The following is a 23720-nucleotide window of genomic DNA, read 5'->3' on the forward strand; positions in this document are numbered from 1 at the left end:
CTGACCCTTTCCCAGATCCCAATAGGGTACCTTGAAAGGCCAGGCTGCCAGGGCCCCTTGAAGGCGTCCTGTTCCGTGCCTTTGGTCTGCTGCTTTGGGACCTCTGCAGTAATGAATCTGCTCACCCTGGACCAGACCCATCTGGGACAGAGAGAAAGTCCAAGCTGACAGAGCCAGTTGGAGGCCTGGCGCTGGGTGTCAGCAGGCAGCTGCTTTTCAGGGAGGGCCAGGTTTTGTTCACTGTCAGAGACCTGGCCATGAGAGCTGAAATGGCCAAGGCCATCTCTGAGAAATGAAACTATGGACAGAGCCACAGTCAGGAAGAGAGTCAGGTTGATTTTCATCCTGTTCTCTCCCAAGGAACAATCCAACATACAAAGTGGCTGCTACCTTGAGCGGAGCTCCAGAGGTAACCACCAGTACAGAGCAGCTGCCCTGCGTATCTGTGCTGTGAGAGGCTGCCAACATGACTGTACAAAGACTGATAGGGTACCTCGAAAGGCCAGGCCAGCAGGGCCCCTTGAAGGACTTCTGCTCCTTGCCCAAGGGCTGCTGCTTTCGGCTCTCTATAACAAAAACTCTCCTGACCCTGTACTGGAACCATTTAGTGCAAGGGGAAAAGCCAAGCCTACAGAGCCATCTGGAGGCATGGCTTCTGCTGTCAAAAGGCAGCTGATCCTCAGGGAGGACCATTTTGCTGACCCTTTTTCCAGATCCTAATGGAGTATGTTGAAAGGCCAGGCCAGCAGGACTCCTTGAAGGCCTTCTGCTCCCTCCCCAGTGGCTGCTGCTCTGTGCCCTCTGTAACAGCGAATCCCCCTTCCTGCAGCTGGAACCAACCACTGCATGGCAAGGTCCCAAAACATTGGGGCTGCCACCTTTCTGTTCCCTCTTTTCCTAAGGACAGTACTTCACTTATTTCTCCAGCAAGAGCAGCACCAAAGCGCATATGTCAAAGATGGTGGCTGCTGAGTGTGATGTTGTAAGCAGGAATAATACCATTGATCCTGTGTTTAACGGCTTCGTTGTCTGAGCTCATGACAAGCTCTGAGCTTGTAGAAAAAAACTATCCCACTGAAGCACAGTTTGCAGTTGCTCCAGCTCCTTACCAGTTGATGTTGGGAAGCTAGAAGAAAACGTGTCAACTGCAAGAAGAAAACAGAACTGTCTTTACGTGAATAGGTAGCACATAGCCAGGTGATTCTTCCCTCAATGAGGAATAAACTGCTTAAGTGCCCCATGGTCTCTCCAAGAAATGTGCAAATTTCATTATCAGTGCTAAATGCACCGACATTCCTAAAAATACAGTTTGCAAACTGATCGTAGTATCAGAATCTGCACGATAAAGTGACATCCAAATTGTCCTGTGCTGCCAGAAGAGCTTCTCTTATGCACAGCATGTTGTGGTGTCCTGAAACATTCAGAAAGCAGCAAGAGCATCTGTAGTTCTTACCAATTAATGTTTCTGCAGCACTTCGACCTGTCCTATACTCTGCTTGTGCAGAACAGTTCAAAAATAAGTAGAAAACAGTTCAAAAATGGCAGAAAAGGATTTCTAACTAGCAACCAGTTTTCTCCAGCCTTATCAGACCCAATCATCCTGGATTGCCTTGCAGCCCCGCCCAGCTCTGCCTGCAGCTCCCCTGCGGTGCCATCACATTTTTTTGGGAAAGTGAAACTCGGCGGTTTCCTCTTCATCCCCAGATCGTTGCAGGGACATGTGTTGGTCCGTAGAAGGAAGAAAATGGGAGCAGCTCAGAAATACTCCATTGTGTCTACAGCCTGCTCCCTGCACCTTGTTTGACAGGCTGCTCTACTCCTGTCCAGGGACAAGTGCCAGCAGCAGTAGTGTGTCACGTTTCATGCTGTTCTGAGTCATAGCCTGGAAGCCTTGAAGCACAGGTCAGTGAGTTTCTGCTTCCAGAGTAGTTACGGAAAATCCTGAGTTCTTTCTCTCCCTCTTTTGTCCTTAATCAAGGGAATCCAGCAGAGTTAGCCATTACAAAATTATGCCATGTTTATCACAACCTGGAGAAGATCACACAAGTCTCAGATCCATTCCCCACTGCTTGGAGAGGTGACAGCCTACGGGAACTGGCTGGCAGCTGTCAGTGGGGATGCCTCCTCAGCATGCTGACATGTTGGCAGCAGGCTGGTGCTGCAGGGTGAATCACTACCTCTGTTAGGAGTGGTGCTCTGGACAATGGCAGGCCTGGGGATTGTATGCAGCCACTCCTTATGCTGGGCAAACTTTGAAAGGAAAAGCAAACTGAGTTTATTTGATTAAACCGCTTAGCAAATCAGCACCTTTTTCTTGGAGAAAGAAAAGGAGAATGCTTCTATAACATAATAATAATATGCCAGCTAGTTCTGAAACAAAGGGACTTTCACCAGTTTGAAAGACCTTTGTGGTGGGTCCTTGGTTCCTGCTGTAGGCTGCAAGCTCCCCTGCACAGATAGCCCCTAAAACAACTTACTCAGCTCTCTGGAAGTGGGATGCAGCCTCTTACGTTATCCTTTCCTTGAAATGCACATGGATTAGCAGTGGGAACTTCTGCTTCCTTCAAGGATATAGGACCTTGCATTCATACAGGTTTAATATCTCTTCAGAGCTATTCATACACAAGCTGGATGTGAGTACAGTGAATGAAGTTCGTTAGCAGTTTGATACAAGGCAGATATGATGGCAGACAGACATGGGGATGAAAGTGCATTTGACTGGGCAAACTCAGCATGCCAGAATGATGAACAGAATACTCTGGCAGTGCTGGTGCTTTTGCCCGTTGCACTTTTGTTCCCTGCTGTGAAACATGGCTAAGGAAAGGTTTCCTGAGCCTCTGGCTGACACCTCCTTAAAGCCTGTTCAGCCCCAGGTGTGCAAAGCAACCTCTGTTTCCAGGCAGCCAGATGGCTAGCTGCAGTCTAGTCACTCTTTAATTAACTTTGCATTTTTTCCTCTGTGGGTTGTTTCTGGGAAGAAGGGAGCTGACAACATGTTTGTTTACATGAGATTGATTTGGCCTGGCACTTCTTTGGGTCTATGCTAAGAATTTTGAATTGTCTTAGGGTTTTTTTACCCCCATAAATGGAGAATCTGAGGGGATTTCTGGGATGTATCTAAAGAAGTTATGTAAATACAGAGTTTTACTGGAAGTTATATGCAAATGGATATGCACACAAAATGAAGCTGATGAGGGCAAACTAATCTGAGACCTTGGTTACTGCACACTGTTGAGCTGCTGCAGTGTATAATTAACTTTTTACAGAACTACAACAAACACTGACGTGTAGGAAGCATAAAGTTACACAACATACATACAACAGCTCTCAGATTAAAATCTCAAGATGTATGCTTCTGCATGGCAGAAAACGCCAACCAGGATTTGTCACTGGATCTAAATCAAACAACAGAAAGGCATCAAGAATCTGCATTAGGAATTAGCACCTAAAATACCCAGCTATAAAACTGGCAGGTAGCAAGAGAAAAATATTTGTGTGTAAGTAACAGACCAAAAGTAAGATTAGCCTTCAATTCAGATACGTAAACAGCTTTTATATCTTTTTAACAAGCTACCCCACACATCAAGCCACATCAAGTGGCAGCACTCATGTCATATTCTGTCAGGACCCCAAATAAACACCAAGTCAGCTAGCAAGTGCCAAGCTCCTTGTTAGAAGTCTAGAAAAGAGCAAATACAAAGGAGGACAGGGAAACTGTACCAGCTCACCATGTCTGAGCATACCAAGGGCAGGAAGGATTAAAGAGAAAGGAGGCAGCCAAATAGCAAAGAAAAAAGGATTATTGATAATTTTCTCTGACAGAATTAGCTAGGGATGGAATGCAGAAAATGCTACAGGAGAGGGAACACATCAGAGAAACGAAGGAGATGAGTTTTGAATAAAAATGGTCTTAAAAGTAAAGGATGCATATCTGTCATCAGTGGGAGATCTCCACAGAGCACTTTAAAAATTTCCTTGAGGCAGTGTTGCTTCTGACATCAGAACATGCTGCAAAGCAAGGCTTTGTGACAAACTATTTATGTATTGCAGGCTATCATTTCACTGCAGAGATAAGACAAGGGCAGAACTACTGTGAAAGTATGCCTAGAAAAATCACAAAGTTGTACTCTGCTATTCTGAATCAGAGTTGTGGTTTTTTTCATTATGATTTGTTGAATCGTATCTCAGATGAGCGAGCAGAGTCCTCCCCCTGGTGGCAAGCACAAACAAAAATTTAGCAATGAGTTTCTACAGCTGTGTTAATCAAAAGCTATAAATGAAATAAGACAGGACCTATTTCTTACTAGGTCAGCTGACCCAACTAGGGAAAAAATACAAATCTGCAGAACACAGATCCTTTTTCTGGACTTACAGATAATTATTTACTTTGAAGGCTGATATAACTTGAGAACAGTTGCTGAGTTCAACTTGTAGGTTATTTATCAGATAATTTCCAAAAGCAGCAGAATATAAAAACTGAGGAGTAACTTTTAGTAGCTGACCAGGGTAATTGCAGTGTGCAACAATCCCATTATCTCCACCATGTCCTTGTCTTTTATTGCTCAATTGAGATTTACTGTCCAAAATCCCCTTAAGGCAGAATGTTCTGGAAGGTAAAATTCCTAACATTACTAACAGTGAAAATGGACTCGGTAAGTGGGTTTACTGTATCCAACTGTCTTCCTCAGTAAATGTCCTAAGGTAGATTTTAAAAAATTATCTGTAGAAAACTCTCCATTTGTTGTTGGAAGTAAGTGCAAGTGCCTCTCAGACAGGATTTTTTTTTCCTTTTAAATGAAGGGTTTCTGTGGATGAGGGGAGAGCAGCATGTGTGGTTTATATTGGCTTTAGTAAGGCTTTCAGCTGTCTCCCATAGCATTCTCAGAGATATGGATTTAGTACAGGCTAAATAAATGGACAGTGAAGTGAACTGAAAACTGGCAGAACTGCTAGGCTCAAAGAGATTAGTCAGTTGTGGAATAACCAAGGTGTGGACACCTTTGGCAAACTAGCAGATGATACACAACTGGGGAGGGCAGATGATAACCAGACACTTGTATTGGTGTTCAGAAGGACCTCAACGGAGAAAATGGACAGAGAACTGGGCAGAGAGTTATCAGGAAGTTCGACAAAGAGAAATGCAAAGTTCTTCACCTGGGAACAAAGAACCCATGGGTACAACAGGTTGGAAAGCAGCTTTGCAGAAGACATTAGGGTCCGTATGAAGAACAAGTTGAACAAGATCCAGCAATGCACCCAGAAAGTCAAGCTAGATTACTTTTTCCCTTCTATTTTTCTTTTCAAGTCCAGTTGAAAACCACTGGATATTAACAACTGTTTACATGGGTGGATGGTGATAGGACAAGGGGAAATGGTTTTAAACTAAGACAGGGGAGGTTTAGGTTAGATACTAGGAGAAAGTTTTTCACATGGAGGGTGGTGACACACTGGAACAGGTTGCCCAAGGAAGGTTGTGGATGCCCCATCCCTGGAGGCATCCAAGGCCAGGCTGGATGTGGCTCTGGGCAGCCAGGTCTGGTGCTTGGCAACCTGCACATAGAGGGGGTTGGTGGTTCTTTCCAACCCAGGCCATTGTATGATTCTATGATATTACCTTAACCTTGACAGCATATATAGTATAGGAATGGCTGAATTATTAGTACATGAAAAGCATCTGTGGTCTTTTAATTACACAAAGGAGAAACCTTCAGCTGTGACACTCAACACTAATAACCACTGCAATGTAAACAAAAATATATTTGCTAGTCCCTACAAACAGAAAGCTATGTTCCTCACAGAAAAACAAAAAACAAAACAAAACAAAAAAAACTTTTAGCATGCTTATGTTTAAAAAGTTTTAATTCTTCACCCTGGTACAAAAATACAGTACAATGTGATGGCAAGGCATTCACCAGAAAACATTCAAAGAATAAAAGGGAATTCCCCATAATGCTTCAACATAACCCACCTTCACTTTATGAAACAATCAAAAGGTGAGTGCACAAGAAAGCAGTTCAATTTCTGCCCAGGGGCAAATAAAGATGAATCACATAGAATTTTACATAAAAATATGTTTGCAGAGCTCATGACTTCACATGCTATTTGAACATTGATCAAATTTACTCTACTTGGCTTCGTGGCAGAATTCATGGTTCGGGAGGTCTAGAAAACACCTGGCCCAGGAACATGCCCCATTCATAGGAACCCCAGTAAAAACAATGGGATCACATAATACCAGTGAGAAATGAGAGATCCACCCCTGATTAAGTGTCAAAATGCTGGCTACTTCCAATTCTTTCAATTATGCCATTTGTCTTCAAATGAATGTTTTGTCCTACAAACCTCCCTTTTAATATCAAACATTAGTGGTTGCTCAAACACACTAATTGAAGTGTTTGCCATTACCTGGTTGGAAATAACCATTATAGTACACACTGCCAGGCAGAGGAGGAGATAACACTGTAGCTGATGCATGTGTGTGAACTCCAAACAGGGTTTAACTTTACATTATTGACAGGATAATTATGTCCCTCCAGTGCATCTACATTCTTGGTCTGTTTAACTGTTTCCTTTGAGAGTATTGAAGTGATGGAAAAGCATAACTGAGTGTTTTCCATTATAGTTCATCTCCCAGGTGTTTTTGTTTGAAAGCATCACCTGTTAGCTTCTCCTGGGCTTCCTTCATCCCTTGGATAACTGAAAGATCAGAGAGAAATCAACTATTAATCTCAAAACAAAAATGTCAAGGTGCCACACTAATGAAAATATTAAACTAACAGTTACAGAATGCACATCTACAAAGCAACCTAAAGCAAAAAATAACACCAAAATGAAAAAGCCCTGTGCTCTTCTCCCAACTCTGAGAGTTGCGTGATTTTCCATGTGACAAAAGGAGAATGCTTAGGTTCTACAGACATTTTGTAAGTTTTAAAGCGAATCATAACTCTAAATATGGTTCCTCAAAGCATGAAGAGCCACTCACTCACGCTGTAATTCACAGCTCCCTTACACTGTGAAGTATAACTTTTCTCCACTTAAAAATGAAGGTGCTGTCCTTCACTCAGGACACACCTACAGATCCCTCTCACTAAAAATGTACTTCAAGTTATTTCTCACATACCTTGATCAGCATTGGTATAGAAATACTTGTAGCTGGGGTTTCCTTTCTCATTTATGATTTCTGGGTGGACTTTTCCACTGGGATCTTTGAAAAAAAAAAAAAGAAATCAAACAGGAAATATGGGTGGTAACAGTAAGAATGCAGTCCTGTGAGTGGGTTCAACAGCTGCGGATGTCTTACCCATGAAAAGGATTCTGGGAATGTAACCTCCATCAGGACTGAAGGCTTCATCCTTCGGCTCTTCATCATCCTACAAAAGCAAGACAGAAAAGAGGGAATGTGTTAGCAAGATGTAACAAAACACAGCACTGATTTTAAAGAAACAAGCCTTCAGATTCCAGGTACCTGAATAATTTACATCTTGAACAGACAACAGGTATTGCACTGTTTCCACTTTCAAATGAAATAAGGTAATTTCCCCTAAAGAAGTAGAATTTGTGAAATATCAGTGTGCATTAAACACTCTGCTTTGGTGTAGGAACGTCTGATATATTATGAGAGAATGAATATAAATCCCCTTCCTGTGGCAGCAGACAAACAACATTAAACTGTTAAAGAGACAGCAGTGGAGAGTCAGGTTTATAAATGCAATTAAAATAACTACAGTGAAGAAAAATATTTTCAAAACAATTGGCTCTATCAATCAATCTTGCATATCTACTAGGAGCGCAAGACTTAGGATATAGAAAAGAAACAGATTCAACCAGTTAAGCAGGATTCAAAATGCTTTATTACTAAGCAGTAATATAGGTACAAATAAGAGTGTGGCCTACCTCAAGGTTGACCATTACAAAATTATGAGCAAGTTCAGAGATCTCCTTAGACTCAGCGAACTTTGGCTTCAAAGCTAATTAAGAAAGAAAAAAAATAAATAAAGAGAGAAAGATATGGAAAGACAATGGAAAATATTTCAGGTTTTCAGGTAGGCAGAAAAATCTCTATTCCTCCCTCTAGAGAGCTGGTACTTTTCAGTGAGCAGTAGGGAAATGGAATATATGCATCAAGTTGCTCAGGCCAGTCTCAGAACAGCAGAGAAGTGATCCCTGCTGAGCAGCCACGCAGTGAAGCTTAACCATCAGCCATATGTCATCAGTTTTGAACCAATGGAACAGAAACAAAAGCTTGCTGTAAACCACCATTTCTCACTCAGCCTATTCATCTTAAGCCTAGTCATTATGATCAGCATGTTCCTTTGCAATACTGAAAAAGACAAAGCCCAGCATTCTGAGAACCAGCAGCTGAAAGTAAGGTAATTTGCTCTTAACTCTCAAATCATTCATTTTCTACAATTTTTTTCTAGCAAAGTGCAGGAAAAACTGCAGCCACTGTAGACATGCAGCTGTTACTTTACTGGCATTTACACAAGGCTGGCTTTTGGCAGTGCTAATAGCTGAAGTGGTGCGATACTACACTGCTCTGGACAAAATATAAATATACCTAAGCACATTTTGAATGCAAAGTTCACATTTCTCATGTTACACAATTTGTATGCAAAAGTTCACTACGAATTTCATCAAGCTCTAGTATTAAATTCACTCACCTTTACAAGCTCCACACCAAGATTTGTGGATGATAATCATAAGAGGCAAACCACTGCAAAAAAAGGGGAAAAAAAGGAAAAAAAAAAGTCAGATAGTTTACATATAAGTTTCTCAACTATTACTTATAAGTTCTATTGCTTGTACGTTTTAACACTCAAAGACATCTACAAAGGCTTAATATAATAGAAAATGCAGAGATTCTACTGTATTGTAAGGTTTTGCTGTCTTGCAAAAAACTTTCCAATCTTAAAAATGCATTAGAACAGTTCATTAGAAATGTCAATCACTAACCACTCCAGTAGAGGAGATTTTCTCTTTGGAAGGTTTGCTCTCATTTGTTCAGATTTGCACAGATGCACAACTGGTTACGTGTTTCTTAAGAAATTAGTAGTGGTTAGCCACACCAGCTATGGAAGAGATCTCAGAAGGGATTTACACAGCTGCTTAACATAATCCACTGAATGACAGTCTTCCATCAACCCCTCTCCCCACTACTGTCTGCATGTTTCAGACACTTCCTGTTACCGCCTCCCATGATCAAGATCCTCCTTTGAGCAATAATCACACACAGTAAACTGGCAAGCCCTTCAGCTTCCAGGCTAATTGCCCTTATCTTAGTATGCTGAAATAAACCTGTGTCAAGTTTGAGAACCGAGAAGGAAGGAGTCTGTGTGGAACCGAAGCCTAAGTAAAATGCAATGTAAAATGACAAAAGTTAGGAATCTAACTTCAATGAATACAGAAAGGTCATTTGTGAAGGACAGTTCAGAGTACTGAGTGTTTCAGGTACACCATGGGAATGTTATTCATTTCTCTTCCCAAATAATTCATTTGACAGTCACTACCTTTACTACCTGGATGTTGATTTCATCACCTAATGTATGTTTTATTTAACCTTGTTCTGAAAAGCCCCTTAGCATTTCACCTTCTAGTCAAGCTTAGCAAGTTTGAATTCTCTAAGCTCCTTGGTAATGTACTCAGGTTACTTTATGTGATTAGACAGAGACTTTAAACACAAAGAATTCCTCATATTTACTGCTGTAAGTGCTTATGATTCAATTAATCCATCTTTACAGCTCTCAATATCTTGACTATTATATCTTTTACCTTCTTAACAAGAAAGGAGTGACATACTTATAGGTGATTTTTATTGCTGTTGAGCACATCTAGTAGTACAACATTTCACACTGGCAAAACCAAACTAGTACAGTAAGTTCAAAAAGGCTAAGAACAAGGATATGGGAAGACGACCCCTTTTTTCTTATCATTAAATCCCTTAAGCAATAGAAAAATATCCAAGGGAAGCTAGTAATAGTGCTATAGCTTCCAGAGCATTAAGAATAACCTAAAATTAGGTTCTTGTTTTAGCTGAAGATTGGTAAGGAAGGAAATCCCTACCAACATTAAGTTTCAGCCTTCAGAACCAGGAAAGGGCAGAGAGGAAGCAATAAACATTTACAGTAGTCCAACACAAGTCTGCCATTTGTAACTGAATGATATGCTGTCATCTTTACACAGGTCTTTGTTTGCAGCAAGGAGCAAGAATACATATTTCCCTGGCAAAGCTCCTTTTACATCCGTGTCCCCGCCCTAACAATGCTTTTTTTTTTTTTTTTCCTTTTTTTTCCCCCCAGTTTCTGGGAATCAAATGCTGAATTAATTCTGGAAAATAGACATTACTCTTATCATCAAGGATCTTCATGTCAGAAGAGATACAAGAAGCAGCTGCAATTGGTACTGCACTGCACTTAAAAATGTATTGATTGATTTTCTATGCAGATTTTAAATGCAAGTGCTCAGTCTTAGAATATAAACTCTTAGCCAGCAAGAAATCACACAAGTTTTAGAGATACTGCATGTGCTTCCTTAGTTTTACTCTTTTTGGCTGCAAAAGTAATGCTATTTACATAAAACCATTTCTGTAGTCATTTTCCCATTCTGAAATGGCTAAATGTCCATTTAGCAACCAGTACATCAGATAAATGGACAAATCACTGAAGCAACTCTTCTTGCCCCACTTCTCCTTGCCCCCATCTCCTCCCAGATAGCACAACACAAAAAAATAAAAGCAGACTGACACTTATTTGCATGAGGGATGAAGCATCCACCAGAACGTGAAACATATAGACAGGCCAGATATGTGGCACAGTAAAGACTGAAATTAACTGAAGCTAAATACAAAAGTAATTACCCAGTCACAACCAGTGCAGACTTAGAGTACTGGCCAAAGCACACTGCCATCACAGCTCATCCTCTCTAAACAAACTCAAGAGCACTCACTCATAAATAATTCGTGTTTTTAAAAGCTTTTAATGATGACCTTTCAGAGAAAAGCCATAGCAAGTTGTTTCAATAAAACAGTTTAAGATTAAGACTGTTCCGTCTAAGGCACGTGTTTTATTGTTAAACTTGAAATGAGAGGTTTAAGTTTCCTAAGCCAGCACCCTGCTTTTGTGCAGAGTTTGCAAATCTATCTGTTGAGTTCAATAGCATTTTGAAAAACAGTTATGTCCCCAAAATACAGCCTCTTCCAGTCCAGGAACTGAAGTCCCCCACTGCAGTTTGATATATCTGGAAGCAGCCTTGGAACAGCAGTCTTCTTATTCAAGACACAGACATGGCAATGAGGAGGGCAGGAGTTCTCCTTATGTTCATCGCTTTGAAGCACTTATGCTCAGTCACTACACTAGTATTGAGGTGGAGGTCTCCATAGGAGACTTCAGCTGTGTGGGGATGCAACAAGCAAACAAGACATGGGGAGGACATGGTAGAGAAGACAGGGAGATCCTACAGATCCTCTTAGGAGTACAGCTGCTGCAGCACCTCGGTACTGACTTTCTCAGCACTGTCACGGGCTGCGCTATGCGGCACACGGGTCACATAGTGTTGAGGTGCACGCCAGGAGGGCATGTTCCTACAGCTGCAAGCACTTCGGGACGGGAAAGAGCTGCGCCTCACTGGATGCTGCGGCTCAGGTACTGCAGGAACATGCCGGCCAGCTGCTCCAAGTTCTCATCGCTGGGCTGCATTTTAGTGTAGCTGATGAACTGCCTGCGGAGCCGGCTCAGCTCGGCCAGGCTGACGGGCCGCGGCAGCACCAGCCCCTCCTCCACGCCGGGGACGCGCACCAGCTCTCCAGGCTGCGCCCCGCTCCTCTGGGCGGCCACGAGAGCGGCCACCACGTCCTGCGTGGCGCGGTCGAGGAGGTGCAGGAAGCCTCCGGACTGCAGGGGCTGGCTGCGCGTGGCGCGGTGCGGCGGCGGCGGGGCGCTCTCGAATAGAGCCGCGCGGATGTCGGCCAGCGGCAGCGGCTCCTCGCCGTGCACGGCGAACAGCGGCCGGTCCCAGCGGTTGCGCGGGTCCGGGGCTTCGAAGGGCGGCTCGGCGGGGCCGCCGCCGACGCAGTGCAGCAGGCAGCGCGCCGTGCCCGCCTGCCGCGCCGCACAGTACAGCTCGTAGCGGATGCTTCGCAGCTCGTTGCTCGCGTCCACGATCACGACGTCGCGCCGGCTCAGCAGCCGCTCCACCTCGGCCCGCAGAGCCGCCCGGCCGCCCTCCCCCTCGGCCACGACGTGCGCCCGCCGCTCAGCTCCGCCCAGCGCGTCCCGCAGTTCGGCCGCACGCCGGCTCTTGCCGCTGCCCGGCGGCCCGCACAGCACCACCAGCGGCATCGCGCGCTCAGCGCCCCGGCGCCGCCATGCTGACCCGGAAGTGACCGCCAACGCTTCCGCTCGAGCGGGCCGTCGTCTTGGCGACGCGGAGCGCCCCGGACCTGCGCCGCAGCCCGCCCTCCCGGAGGGTTCTGCGCAGAACCTCTCACACTGCATAGCGCCAGCTTCCTCCGTGCCTATTACTAACGCTGCTTCACCGCAAAGCGGAGCCAAGACTATTCCTGCGAAAACTGCGACTGTTTTTTGTACAGACGTATGGAATAAGTGTTAAAACATCTGCTTATAAATGCTCATCAGACACCTGAGCAGTGTCCTGCATTCCCACGACAGGACCTTGGGCAGCCAGAGGAACTCACGTCAATCAGTGCACAGTTACAAACAAGAACTGATAGACAGCTTCATTTCCCATGTTTTAACACAAAAACGATAATATTCTGAGAGAAACATAAAAATGACTTTCTTTAAATCTTTTCACAGAGACAGTGTTTCAACCAATAAAAGGTTCTACTTTAATGACATATCAGTTTGTTCCTTAGTAACAAAATATCTCACATCGAGTTCTCACATCAATATGGGCACATCCATGCTGACAGATGCAGTGAGCACTGATGAGTTCAAGGGGACTGAGTAGCCCTTAAGTCTCAGTTTGTGGGTCTCTTCTTACTTTGGAGACGTGACAGAGCCTCAATCATTTAATTGAAGTGATTAAACACAGGTGATTCCTCAGCAACGTTAAGAAAAAAATATATTTTTTTATTTCTCCAATAAGCTGTAAGGATCTAAGCAGTCTCCTATACCTTTGTTAGTAATTTGTATTTTCTGTGGTTGAATTTAGGACTGGTTAGCACTGGTACGGAATCTGGGTGAACTTTTAAAGCCTCTTTTCTGTATTCGTAAGTAAGTAACATACCTGGCTGCTGCCTCTTTCTTCCCATCTTCTAGTGTTCTCCAGTGAATGTGATCTCCAAAACCTGCCAGAAAGGAGGTTTTAGAAATGCTGCATCATTAACATATCATCAGAAGAAAACAACCCTCCAGAATATTTTCAGCTCATAATATATTCTTTTTTAAAAAGGAAATTATAATTGCAGTCCTCGAAAGACTGCTACGAATACTTACAACCTACACAGTTTTATTGAGGAATCCCACTGAAATTAATTAACAAAAACAAATCACACACTCATGAATATTCACAGTTATGCAAAGGACAGAAAAAATTCCCCAAGCAAAGCTTAAAACTGAAATGCCTTCTGACTATTCCCTATTGTTTCTCAACCTATGAACATTTATTAACTGATTGATGACAAATTAAACATGTCACCATCTGGCTTCCTAAATCCTAGTGAATGGGAGCAAACATCAAATACACCTAGACCAATAAACGATTATTAAATGCTCTAAAACTATTATGCTAAATATTACCACTGCTGATAATTGACATCAAAGACTAAGAAAGAACACTGCTATTCAGCTTTCTGAGTGTTGCAGTGACCAAACAACATGGGAAATATGTATCCAATAAGCAGGTATCAAGTCCTGTTCTTTCAGCTAATGTGCTAACAACAGGAAAACAGAGTCTGCCATTTTTTGGCCACCACCATCACATGAAGAGCTGAGATGGAGGAGATCTGAGATAAGGGGAGCCTTCTTTGAAGAATTCCTCAAAAGTCTATCGCTGCAGTGACATGGGCTGTGCTGAAAGGCAAATCTCAGCCATGGCTTTCCCCTTCCCATCGCTGAGGGTTGGAAAAACTTAGCAACATGGCACGGGCTGTATCCTCACCAAGGTGACAATCTGGAGAGCTACAGCACAGGATTAGGAGCCACAAGCTGCCCAGTGCTGACACCATGGCAGGCAGTACCTCCAGTAAATACCTGTAGCAAAGAAACTGCAGAGAGTGGAGCAAAGCCTTGTGGTACCTTTCTTCAGCATCTGGGAAACTGCAACTGTTGGCACAGTATTTTTATGACCTCAGCTTATCTCCCAGTACAAACTACCGTGAACACATATGACACAACACATCAAATATTTAGTCCAGCTACCAGCAAGGCATTGACATCCAAGCTTGTATGGCTGAGGGGAGCTGGAAGCCATAAGGCTAACAGGTCACATTTACTCAGAATACGGACACATCGGGTATTTCATTCAAAGGCCATCATGATGGGACAGGGACAATCCTCTGTTCTAAGAGCCCTGCAGGGTAGGGTCAAGGCACTCCCTGCAGCGAACGTCTGCTTTCAGGGCAACCCGCCCAGAGCGCGACCACCCCAGGTTAAGCCCGAAGGGTTCCGAGCCGCTGTCCATGGCAAGCCCGCGAGGAAGGCAGGCCAGGCAGAGGAGAACCGCGCCAGGGTGATCAGGAGCCGGCGGCGGGGCTGCTTCCGAGGGGCCAAATCTCCCCCAGCCGCGTGGGGCTGCGGCTCAGGGCGGCTCCGGCCCGGCCCCAACAGCCCCGACCCCGCGAGCCCTCGCGGCAACGCCAGAAGCTGAGAGCAAAGCCCGAAGGAAACGTTTGCTGACCCTTTCCGAGCCCCTCGGAGGCGGCGGCGGCGGCGGCGGCCATCAGCAGGCACAGGCAGAGGACGGAGACTGCGGCGGGCTGAGCCCTCATGGTGTCAACGACGGGCCCTGAAGCTCGGAGAGGAGATCAGAGCAGCCCCAGGGATCTTTCTCCCTTTCCCTTTTTTTTTTTTTTTTTTTTTTTTTTAAAGCCCAAGAAGTGACGCAAGGCGGATGTGGGCGGTGCCACCGGGCCCTCTGGGGGCCGCCATGTCAGCCGCGGAGCGGACTACAACTCCCAGCATGCACCGCGGCCCGGGCGTCGCGCCGCTCCCGCCCCCGCCGCTATGCAAATACTGTCGGCGCCGCCGCCAATCCGTGGCTGGGGGCGGGCGGCTGAGTGCCGTCACGTGGCGCGAAGCTTCCTTTCTCTGTGCGGCGCTCTTTCCTTCCTCGGCCGCCATCTTGTTCTCACCGCGTGTTGGGCTGCTGAGGGGCCGCCGAATTCAGGTGAGGACGCCTCGTGCCCGCCGCCCTCGCCCACGCACGGCCGCGAGGGATCGGGCGGGCCGGCTGTGCGGCGCCGGGCTCCGTCCCGCTTCCTTTAGCCGGGCCCTGTTTGAGGGGCAGAGGACGGCGGTGAAGCCGTGCCCAGGGCTCGGAGCCGCAGTGTCCCGTGTCCGCGGGGCCGCGCCGTCCCGCTGCCGCTCAGATATGCGGCCTTTGTCCTTCCCGCCCGCAGCGCCGTGCCGCCCATGCTGGAGCCCTTCGGCCCTCTGTCGCTCTGGCACGGCGCGCCTGCCTTCGCCCTTCCGTCTCTGAGGGCCTCTCGGGGCTGATCTCCTGCGGCAGAGGCGTTTTTCAGCCCATACCGAGCTTTCGTGTCTTCTGGCCTTTAAAGGTCGCGCTTGGCCCACGGCAGAGCCCTGCTGACGAACTTGTTAGCCTTTGGGTTGGAGCGATGGCTGCCGGAGGTCCGTGTCGGTAATGCGGCGGTGTGGGAACCTCCTTCGGTTTGGAGCAGCTCGTTAGCTGCTGGGGTCTGTGGTAGGTTTGTTGTTTGGGAGCAGTACATCGGGTGGCTCAGGCTGAGCCTCCCCTGGGCTCTGCTCAGCACAAAGCCGCGTTCCTTGGGCGGTCCGTGCTGGTTGTGCTGTGAGTCAGTAGCGAGGTGGGTCCGGCAGCGAGCTGACAGACTTACACTTGGAGATTCACTGCCTCGAACTGAGGTAACATCAAACGTAGCGTTGGTTTGCGTCATCGTGGTGCAGATGCTTCTTCTGCGGAGCTGCTTTGTGTTATTTACATGGTGTGTTCTTGTTTGTGTATTTGCTTGCGTTATTTCAGTGATTTTTTTTCTTAATATTTTGGTAGTTAATTTGTATTTGTACCTCATTCTTTAGACACAACACTATGAATCAAGAAAAACTAGCCAAGCTTCAAGCTCAGGTCCGAATAGGAGGAAAGGTAAGAAAGCTATGGGAGCTGTACTTTCTGTGACTGGATCTGTGGGCTCAGAGAATCTTCTCATGAGAGGGCATTTAGAGGCCTGTAAAAAAGATTTCTTCATGCAATGTGGACCTGAAATGGTCTGCATCTTACTACTACCTGAAAAGCAGTTTTATTTCAGTTCACTGCTATTGAATGAGTAGTTCCAGAGTCTTAGTTCATTCTAAATCAGTGACTTGTTGTGACCTATGAATGCTTAGCTTAAGCTTCCCTGTTGCTTGTTTGAGCTCTTTCTCTTCTGCCTGTTGGGAAGTTTCTTCTCTAGTATCAGCTCGAGGGTTTATCTGACTGTGCTCTGAGCTCTTTCTTTTATCTGTGCCAGCCAGTACGTAATATGACAAAGCATATGGATGATTCCATGTGAGTATTCATTTTCTAACCATAGACAGGAGTCTGGGGGATTGTACAAAAGCTTGCAAATGAGAAATTCTAGAATTGCTGTCTTTGGAGCAGTTTAAAAATGTTAACTGCTTGCATGGATTTTTAGATTTGATTCATCTTGGATGAAATGAAGTTTTCAAACAGCATTTTTATATGCTGCTTATAAGTTAATATTTTTATAATTCCGCTTTGGAGAAAAAGAAATGCTTCTGCTGTGCCTCTTCTACCTTTTACACTTAAGAAAATATTGGGACTGGCAGCTAAAACTATAAGTAAAGAAAGTTGAGAAATGTTTTCTGCTACAGAGCATTATTACAGCTTAAAAAAGAAATGTTGCTGAGTGTGAAGTGACTTTCAGTTGAAAGTGTTGTGAGAATTTGAGTGTTGCAGGCTGTTCTCTTGATTCTTTTCCAGGGAACAGCTCGCAGAAAGAAGAAGGTGGTGCACAGAACAGCAACAGCTGATGACAAAAAACTTCAGAGTTCACTCAAAAAACTGGCAGTAAATAACATTGCTGGCATTGAGGAGGTATAGTAATAGTGTTTCCTGTGTGAAGTTAAATTCACTGTGGTGATTTGGTGTTATTTTTTTTTTACTTTCATTTTCTTTCTCAAACTCGTATGTCTGATTATGTACAGGTGAAATTACTTGATTTTATCTAATTTTGTCTCACTTACATTAATGTGCATACTTCTAGAAAGAGAAGGGGAAAGGTTCTACTGTCCAGAAAGCGAGCACAGAAGATAGTAAGCTGCTTGTGATGCATATCTATTGCATTAATTGCAGAACAAAAGAGCTCTTGATTCTTAACCTCTTGAACTGAAATTACCAAATTTTAACAGTAGGGCAGTCTGTGTGTATTTATTGCACAAGCACACTTAGCTCTTAAGTGGTGCAGAGCATAAAGGAGGGAATCAAAATCCCTGGAATAGGAACTTACAAGTCCTATCAATGTTATCAAAATTGGATGCTTTTACTTTGTGAAAGTAAAACCAGAATTGTTTCTGGTAGAGACAGGAGACTGGTATTTCTTATGGTACTAGCAAAACTCTGTATTGGAAGGCTTCAGGTATTCCGTACCATTTTTGCGTGTATTAATTTTTCAGGATAAAGTATGAACTGGAATAAAAACTCTTTCCAAAATGCTTTAGAGACAGTGATGCTTATGTGGGAGGGAGTGGTGTTTCTTCATCATGAGCTCCATATTACAGCACTGCTTGGTTGAAAAAGCATAATATTTAATCTGTGATTAATTAAAGCTGGGTTACAAGGTGACCCAGAGGTCTCTGTGCACTCCAAAAGCAAATGGAGATTCAGGAGAAGCCTGGGTTGCCTGAAAGCCTTCATACCACTGCTGCAGAAACCCTTTTAAATTTGTCTGTTACTGGAGTGTGGTGTGTTAGAAGCTGTGCCAGAGAAACAGTCTTTGTTCTTTTTGGCCCCCCACAGAGCATAAAATCTTCATTCAGACACAGTTAAGACTTAAAATGTGTTGACATGGAGGAAGACTGTGCAAAATTCTTTAACCTTGACAACTTGGTACATAATTACAGTACATTGCTGTATTACTCAGACTCAAATTGGCATAAATACATAGAAGCTGAAGAGGATTGTAATGTTGAGTCAAACATAGGCAGAGAATTTTTTGTGATTTCTTTTGAAGAGACTTTTGAGTAGGACTGGGCTTAAAGCATTCATCACTTCCCCTTAGTTACATAGGAAGGAGATGCACCTTTTTTCCATGTAAGAAAAAGTTCTAATCAAAACGTATTTTGAACCTTGAAAATTGGTAACTTAGGTGTATTCTTCAGTCGACAAACTTGTTTTCTCTCGGTAACCTCTAATAAACTTACAAAATTCAGAAGTGTTATTAACAGATTACATCTGTTTAAGTAAACTTCATTCTTTTTTGTAGGTAAAATTATTTTCCTCATAACCATAGCTCAGTCACGCCCAGGAAAAAAAGGAACTTTCCCTTCAGTCTCTGTTAACTTAAAAAAAAAAAAAAAAAAAAAAAAAAAAAAAAAGGCAAAATAAAACCTGTTAAAAGGTATCAGTATGACCTTCAATAGTAGGAGCTAAGTGGGCAGCTGTGCTGGCTGTAAACTTAATCCCTGGTGATTCAGAATGCCAAGGCAGGGGAGAAGAGTCATTGTATGTTGTGCTTAGGCTCAAAAGGGTCATCATGGAATTACTAGGAGAGCACAGAAGCTAGTTTGAGTGCAGCTAATTTATAAATCTGCAGTGCTGTAAGACATAAGTGAGGGGAAGATCTTAGCATTGGGCATTTTCAGTAAGTAGGCCAAATTGTGAGTCTTAGGCTTCTGCCAATTCTGCTGCAGAAACAATAATGTTTTCCTGAGAGGTGACATAAATAGCTGGGAATGGCAGTGTCTTAAACTGCTGTGTCAAGGCTGTTGTTACTGGTTTTAGTTTGTAAAGTTACCACAGAGTTGGTTTTCCTTCTGAAACATTTCTGATATTAACTTGTTCATGCCTTAAAGGCTAATAGCCTCTTTATTTTACCTTAATCAAAAACATAACTAGATTGTATGATAACACAAACTTTGTATATTATCACTCTACTATATAGATATCTGTATTTCTCTAAGGCAGCCATACCAGTTAATTCAGCCTTTTCATACACTGTATATCTGAGCCACCTCCCCACTCCCTTCTGACTTTTTTTCCTTTTGATTCAGGTGATGCTAATTCTTGGCACTGTCCTCATGGTCATATTATTACCTATGCTTTTGTAGTTTCTTTAGTTTTAATATTTAAATCTAATTTTGAAATAATAATTTCTTCAACACTTTTCTTCAACAACACTTTGGTAAATGTTGCTCTTTATGTATTTGAACAGGTGAACATGATAAAAGATGATGGAACAGTTATTCACTTCAACAACCCCAAGGTTCAGGCATCCCTCTCTGCTAACACTTTTGCAATTACTGGTCATGCAGAGGCTAAACCGATCACAGAAATGCTTCCAGGCATCTTAAGCCAGCTTGGTGCTGACAGCTTAACAAGTCTCAGGAAGTTAGCTGAACAATTCCCAAGACAAGGTAGGTTTTAGTGGAATCTTTCACTGATACTCAAAAGAGAAAATGCGGTCTTAAAATGTTGACCCAAATTTAATAGCACATGTCACTTAAAAACATGTTTACTTGTATTAGCCTCTGTTGTGGAAATATAATGGAAGGAAACATCTATTTATTTTTTTCCCCGAGATTCTACATAGGCTGACCTTGGTTTAAAAATAAAACTTAAGAAAGAAATCTGCTAAGTCAGGTGTACAGTAACTCCAGGTGCACAGCTGTGTATGACAGAATAGTTGAGAAAAACAAAAGTAGAAGTTTTTACCTAGAAAATCTCAACAGGTTTTGTTTGTCAAGGTACTGATTCTGTTTTCTTTTATGAAATGTTTTTGTTGCGTACTGTATTGGGTGGTATTACTAGGTTAAAGAAAATGCCTTTGATAATTGAGAAAGATGGATCATCATAATCATATTTTATTATGACCTCAGTACCAGTGGTTCTTCACTATGACAGAAAGCCAGCTTTAAATTATGTGGAACAATGAGAAGAAATACTTCAAGTTCTTGCATTTCAGATGACTTCTATCATGGTCCAATGTCCGTGTCTTACAGAAGAGTAGGTTTCATGTAGGACCCTTGATGTGGAGATGCTTATTGCACACTTGTGGCCTCTTGGTAATTGAATCATGTGATATGATTTTTATGATGGTATCACTGCATCAATGGACAAGGGAAAAGAGCCACTGATGTCACCTATCTGGACTTCAGGAAGGCTTTTGACATGGTAGCCCACTCATCCTTCTCTCCAAATGGGAAAGAGAGATTTGATGGGTTTGCTGTTCAGTGGATGAAGAACTGGCTGCAGGATTGGGTCCAGAGAGTGGTGGTCAGTAGCTCCATGTCTGAATGGAGATAGGTGATCAGAGTTGTCCCGCAGGGCTTAGTGCTGGAACTGATTCTTTTTCTGTCTTCATCAGCGGCACTGATGGGATCAGTGGGTTTAGTGTACCTTCAGCAAGCTTGCTGGTGACACCAAGCTGTGGGGTGCAGTCAGCATGCCAGAGGGAGGAGATGCCATCCAGAGGGACCCAGACAGGCTTGAGCAGTGGGTCCAGGTGAACTTCATGGGGTTCAACATATCTAAAAGCAGGATCTTGCAACTGGGTTGAGGCAACTCTTGCTACTGATACAAGCTGGGGGATGAAAGGATTGAGTGCAGCCCTGCTGAAAAAGGTCTGGGAATACTAAGGGATGGCAAGGTGGATACAAGCCAGCAGTGTGCCCTTGCAACCCAGAAAGCCAACCTCTTCCTGGGCTGCATCAAAAGATGCAGCCAGCAGGGTGAGGGAGGTGATCCTGCCCCTCTGCTCTGTGCTGGTGTGGCCTTACCTGGGTTACTCCATTCAGATGTGGAGTCCTCAGTTCAGGAGAGACACAGACCTGTTAGAGTACGTCCAGAAGAAGGCCACAAAAATGATCCACAAAATGGAGCACCTCTCCTATGAGGGCAGGCTGAGAGAGCTGGGACTATTCAGCCTGGAGAAGAGAAGGCTGCAGGGTGACCTGATGATGGCCTGTCAGTATCTAAAGGGGAGCTACAGGAAAGAAGGGGACAGACTATTTAGCAGGATCTGTGATGACAGAATAAGGGGAAATGGCTTCAAGCTTATAGAGGGTAGATTTAGGTTGGGTATAATAAAAATGTCTTCTGCAATGAGGATGCTGAGGCACTGGAACGGGTTACCCAGTGATTTGGTTGATGCCCTGTCTCTAGAGACTTTGAGGGCAAGGCTGTATCAGACCTGATCTAGCTATGGTGTCCCTGTTCATCGCAGGGGAGTTGGACTAGATGACCTTTAAAGATCTCTTTCAGCTCTAAGGATTTTCTGATTCTGTATGCTGGTCCCAGGTGGGTATAACATGATCGTTGCATTAAAACATGTGGCTTCAGTTAGAAGATACAGTCACTGCTGACTTCTGTCATTTGATCTCTTGTTAGATCTGCATTAATACGGCTAAGCATTTGAAAATGGCTGTGTTAAAATTCACAAATGGATCTTTTGGTTATACTGATTACTCTTGATATCCCAATTGCTTGCATGTCTGTATCTAATGGAGTGAGCAGTATAGAGGGGAATGCCTACTGTTTTCATCAGAATATTGTCTTATTTTGTTGTGTGGTTGTCCATAATCTTGTATGATGAGAACTCAGCACCAGATTTCTTTTTATAGTGTTGGACAGTAAAGCACCAAAATCTGAAGATATCGATGAAGAAGATGATGATGTCCCAGGTAAGCACATCCACTTGTATGTCCATTTAATGTACAAATACTTAATTCATGCATTTAAATACCTGGTTCTTGATGTAATTATTCCTCTCAATTGCTAAGAGAGGCTTAATATGCTAGGCAGCATTGAAATAGTGATAATTCTGGATTCTAGCTTTTGAAAATAGTTTGCCTTGCTGAAGTTGCTTGCTTCTTAGTTTAAAATACAGGGAGGCTGAATATAAAATATCTGAATAAGATTTTAGGGCTGGAAAATATCTGTAAAAAGATGTACTTGACATAGTGTTCAGAGCATCATTTTGGGGTGGGACTTTTATTTCTGCAATAGAAGGAATTAAACTTGTCAATATCTTAATTTGTTGAGAAACTTTCATTCCAAGTTGTTAACTGTACAAATTACCACATTATATGCATCAGTATAATGTATTAAGCCAAAAAAATACACAAATAGATGACAGATTTTCAGTCTGGCAGTGGGTTTGAGTTTGCATAAAAATACACAGGTCTCTTCCAAGTTACCTGCTTCTAGTTAAGCAGCCACTTATTGTTGCACTCCAGAGTAGTTAAACTGGTGGCTCAAGACTGAACTGCATTTAGGAGAGCACCTCTGAAAAATCAGTCTGTCTTCATGTTAGATCCTCCACTCTGAGTGTTCCTGTATATCTGCTTCTTTGCATATATTCAAACAAATCCTATTTTTAAAGCTATTTCGAATTCCATTAAAAAAAAATAAACGGAAACTATGTACATGACTATCTAGTTAAGAACTACCTAACATTTCGTATAATAAATGCATTTTTGTTAAACTGAAGTTGTTGTTTCTGGGCATCGCTGTATTAAATATCTTCATCTCTTTCAGATCTCGTAGAAAACTTTGATGAAGCATCAAAGAATGAAGCTAACTAATCATTAATAGTTCTGGAAGCTGGCATGGACTAGATTTAAGAAATCAGCTATGTGGTTCCAAAGTTTTAAAGAAACAGAGAACATCATCTGTTAATAGTTCAGTAATATAAATATTTTGTATTTTTATGATACTGTTTGTTCAGCATTTTCTGTCAGTTGATTTTGCATTTTGCACTTACTCCCAGGATCTACTCTTTTGGTCAAAACAAAAATGTCAGTGCAGTTTGAGGGGTGTGTGCATGTGCGCGTGTGTGTGTGTGGGTGTACATATAGTGGAGAACAAATTGGAGAACACTTTGATTTAGCCAACTTCCCTTTTCTTTCAAAAGAAGAAATAAAATGAATCTTCAGCATTGTTACTTTTGATTATCACCAAATAGTACACAGAGAGTAGAGTTAAAAGTTTTGTCCACGTTTTGTGACCTGCAGGCATTACACCATTTAAAATTTGGGTTTAGTTTGTGTTAACTATTGTACTTGAAGATTTCTCATCCGTGTTGAAATGTATACAGTCTGTTATTAATCTTATCTTGATGCCCACGTGTTACTTTTAACAAGATATTTTATCAGCTTGTTTGGTACAGTAACTTTCTAAAAGAGGAATCTTTGTCCCAGCAAAGTGATCTTTTTTTTTTTTTTCTCCTTTCTCAGCTTACTTTCTCATTTCCTTACTGTTTGAGACAAGCTGATGTTTGACTCATTTCACACAGACTTAGCAATATGTTCTCCCTATGAACATGTAGGGTATATTAGGTCAACATGAAA

The 23720-nt window shown here is 43.2% G+C and overlaps 3 protein-coding genes across 3 annotated transcripts; 1 reads left to right on the top strand and 2 right to left on the bottom strand.

The window, feature by feature from the left end:
- Positions 1 to 6390: 6390 nt before the first annotated feature.
- Positions 6391 to 15064, bottom strand: TXNDC12 (thioredoxin domain containing 12). The gene is made up of 7 exons (XM_085231221.1): positions 14854 to 15064; positions 13243 to 13303; positions 8661 to 8713; positions 7894 to 7967; positions 7301 to 7370; positions 7121 to 7204; positions 6391 to 6696 (listed from the first exon to the last, which is right to left on the bottom strand). The coding sequence occupies exons 1-7, from the start codon at positions 14942 to 14944 to the stop codon at positions 6617 to 6619; spliced, it is 513 nt and encodes a 170-aa protein (XP_085087347.1). The 5' UTR covers positions 14945 to 15064; the 3' UTR covers positions 6391 to 6616.
- On the bottom strand, positions 11553 to 12609 carry KTI12 (KTI12 chromatin associated homolog). Its single transcript, XM_085231220.1, has one exon. The coding sequence runs from the start codon at positions 12486 to 12488 to the stop codon at positions 11616 to 11618; it is 873 nt and encodes a 290-aa protein (XP_085087346.1). The 5' UTR covers positions 12489 to 12609; the 3' UTR covers positions 11553 to 11615.
- Positions 15065 to 15201: 137 nt separating the features above from the next.
- BTF3L4 (basic transcription factor 3 like 4) lies at positions 15202 to 23084 on the top strand. The gene is made up of 6 exons (XM_085231222.1): positions 15202 to 15342; positions 16236 to 16299; positions 17137 to 17250; positions 19586 to 19787; positions 21993 to 22052; positions 22909 to 23084. The coding sequence occupies exons 2-6, from the start codon at positions 16246 to 16248 to the stop codon at positions 22953 to 22955; spliced, it is 477 nt and encodes a 158-aa protein (XP_085087348.1). The 5' UTR covers positions 15202 to 15342; positions 16236 to 16245; the 3' UTR covers positions 22956 to 23084.
- Positions 23085 to 23720: the final 636 nt, after the last annotated feature.

The sequence above is a fragment of the Meleagris gallopavo genome, chromosome 10, assembly GCF_905368555.1.
Source record: "Meleagris gallopavo chromosome 10, MGAL_WU_HG_1.1, whole genome shotgun sequence".
In the NCBI taxonomy this organism is placed as follows: domain Eukaryota; kingdom Metazoa; phylum Chordata; class Aves; order Galliformes; family Phasianidae; genus Meleagris; species Meleagris gallopavo.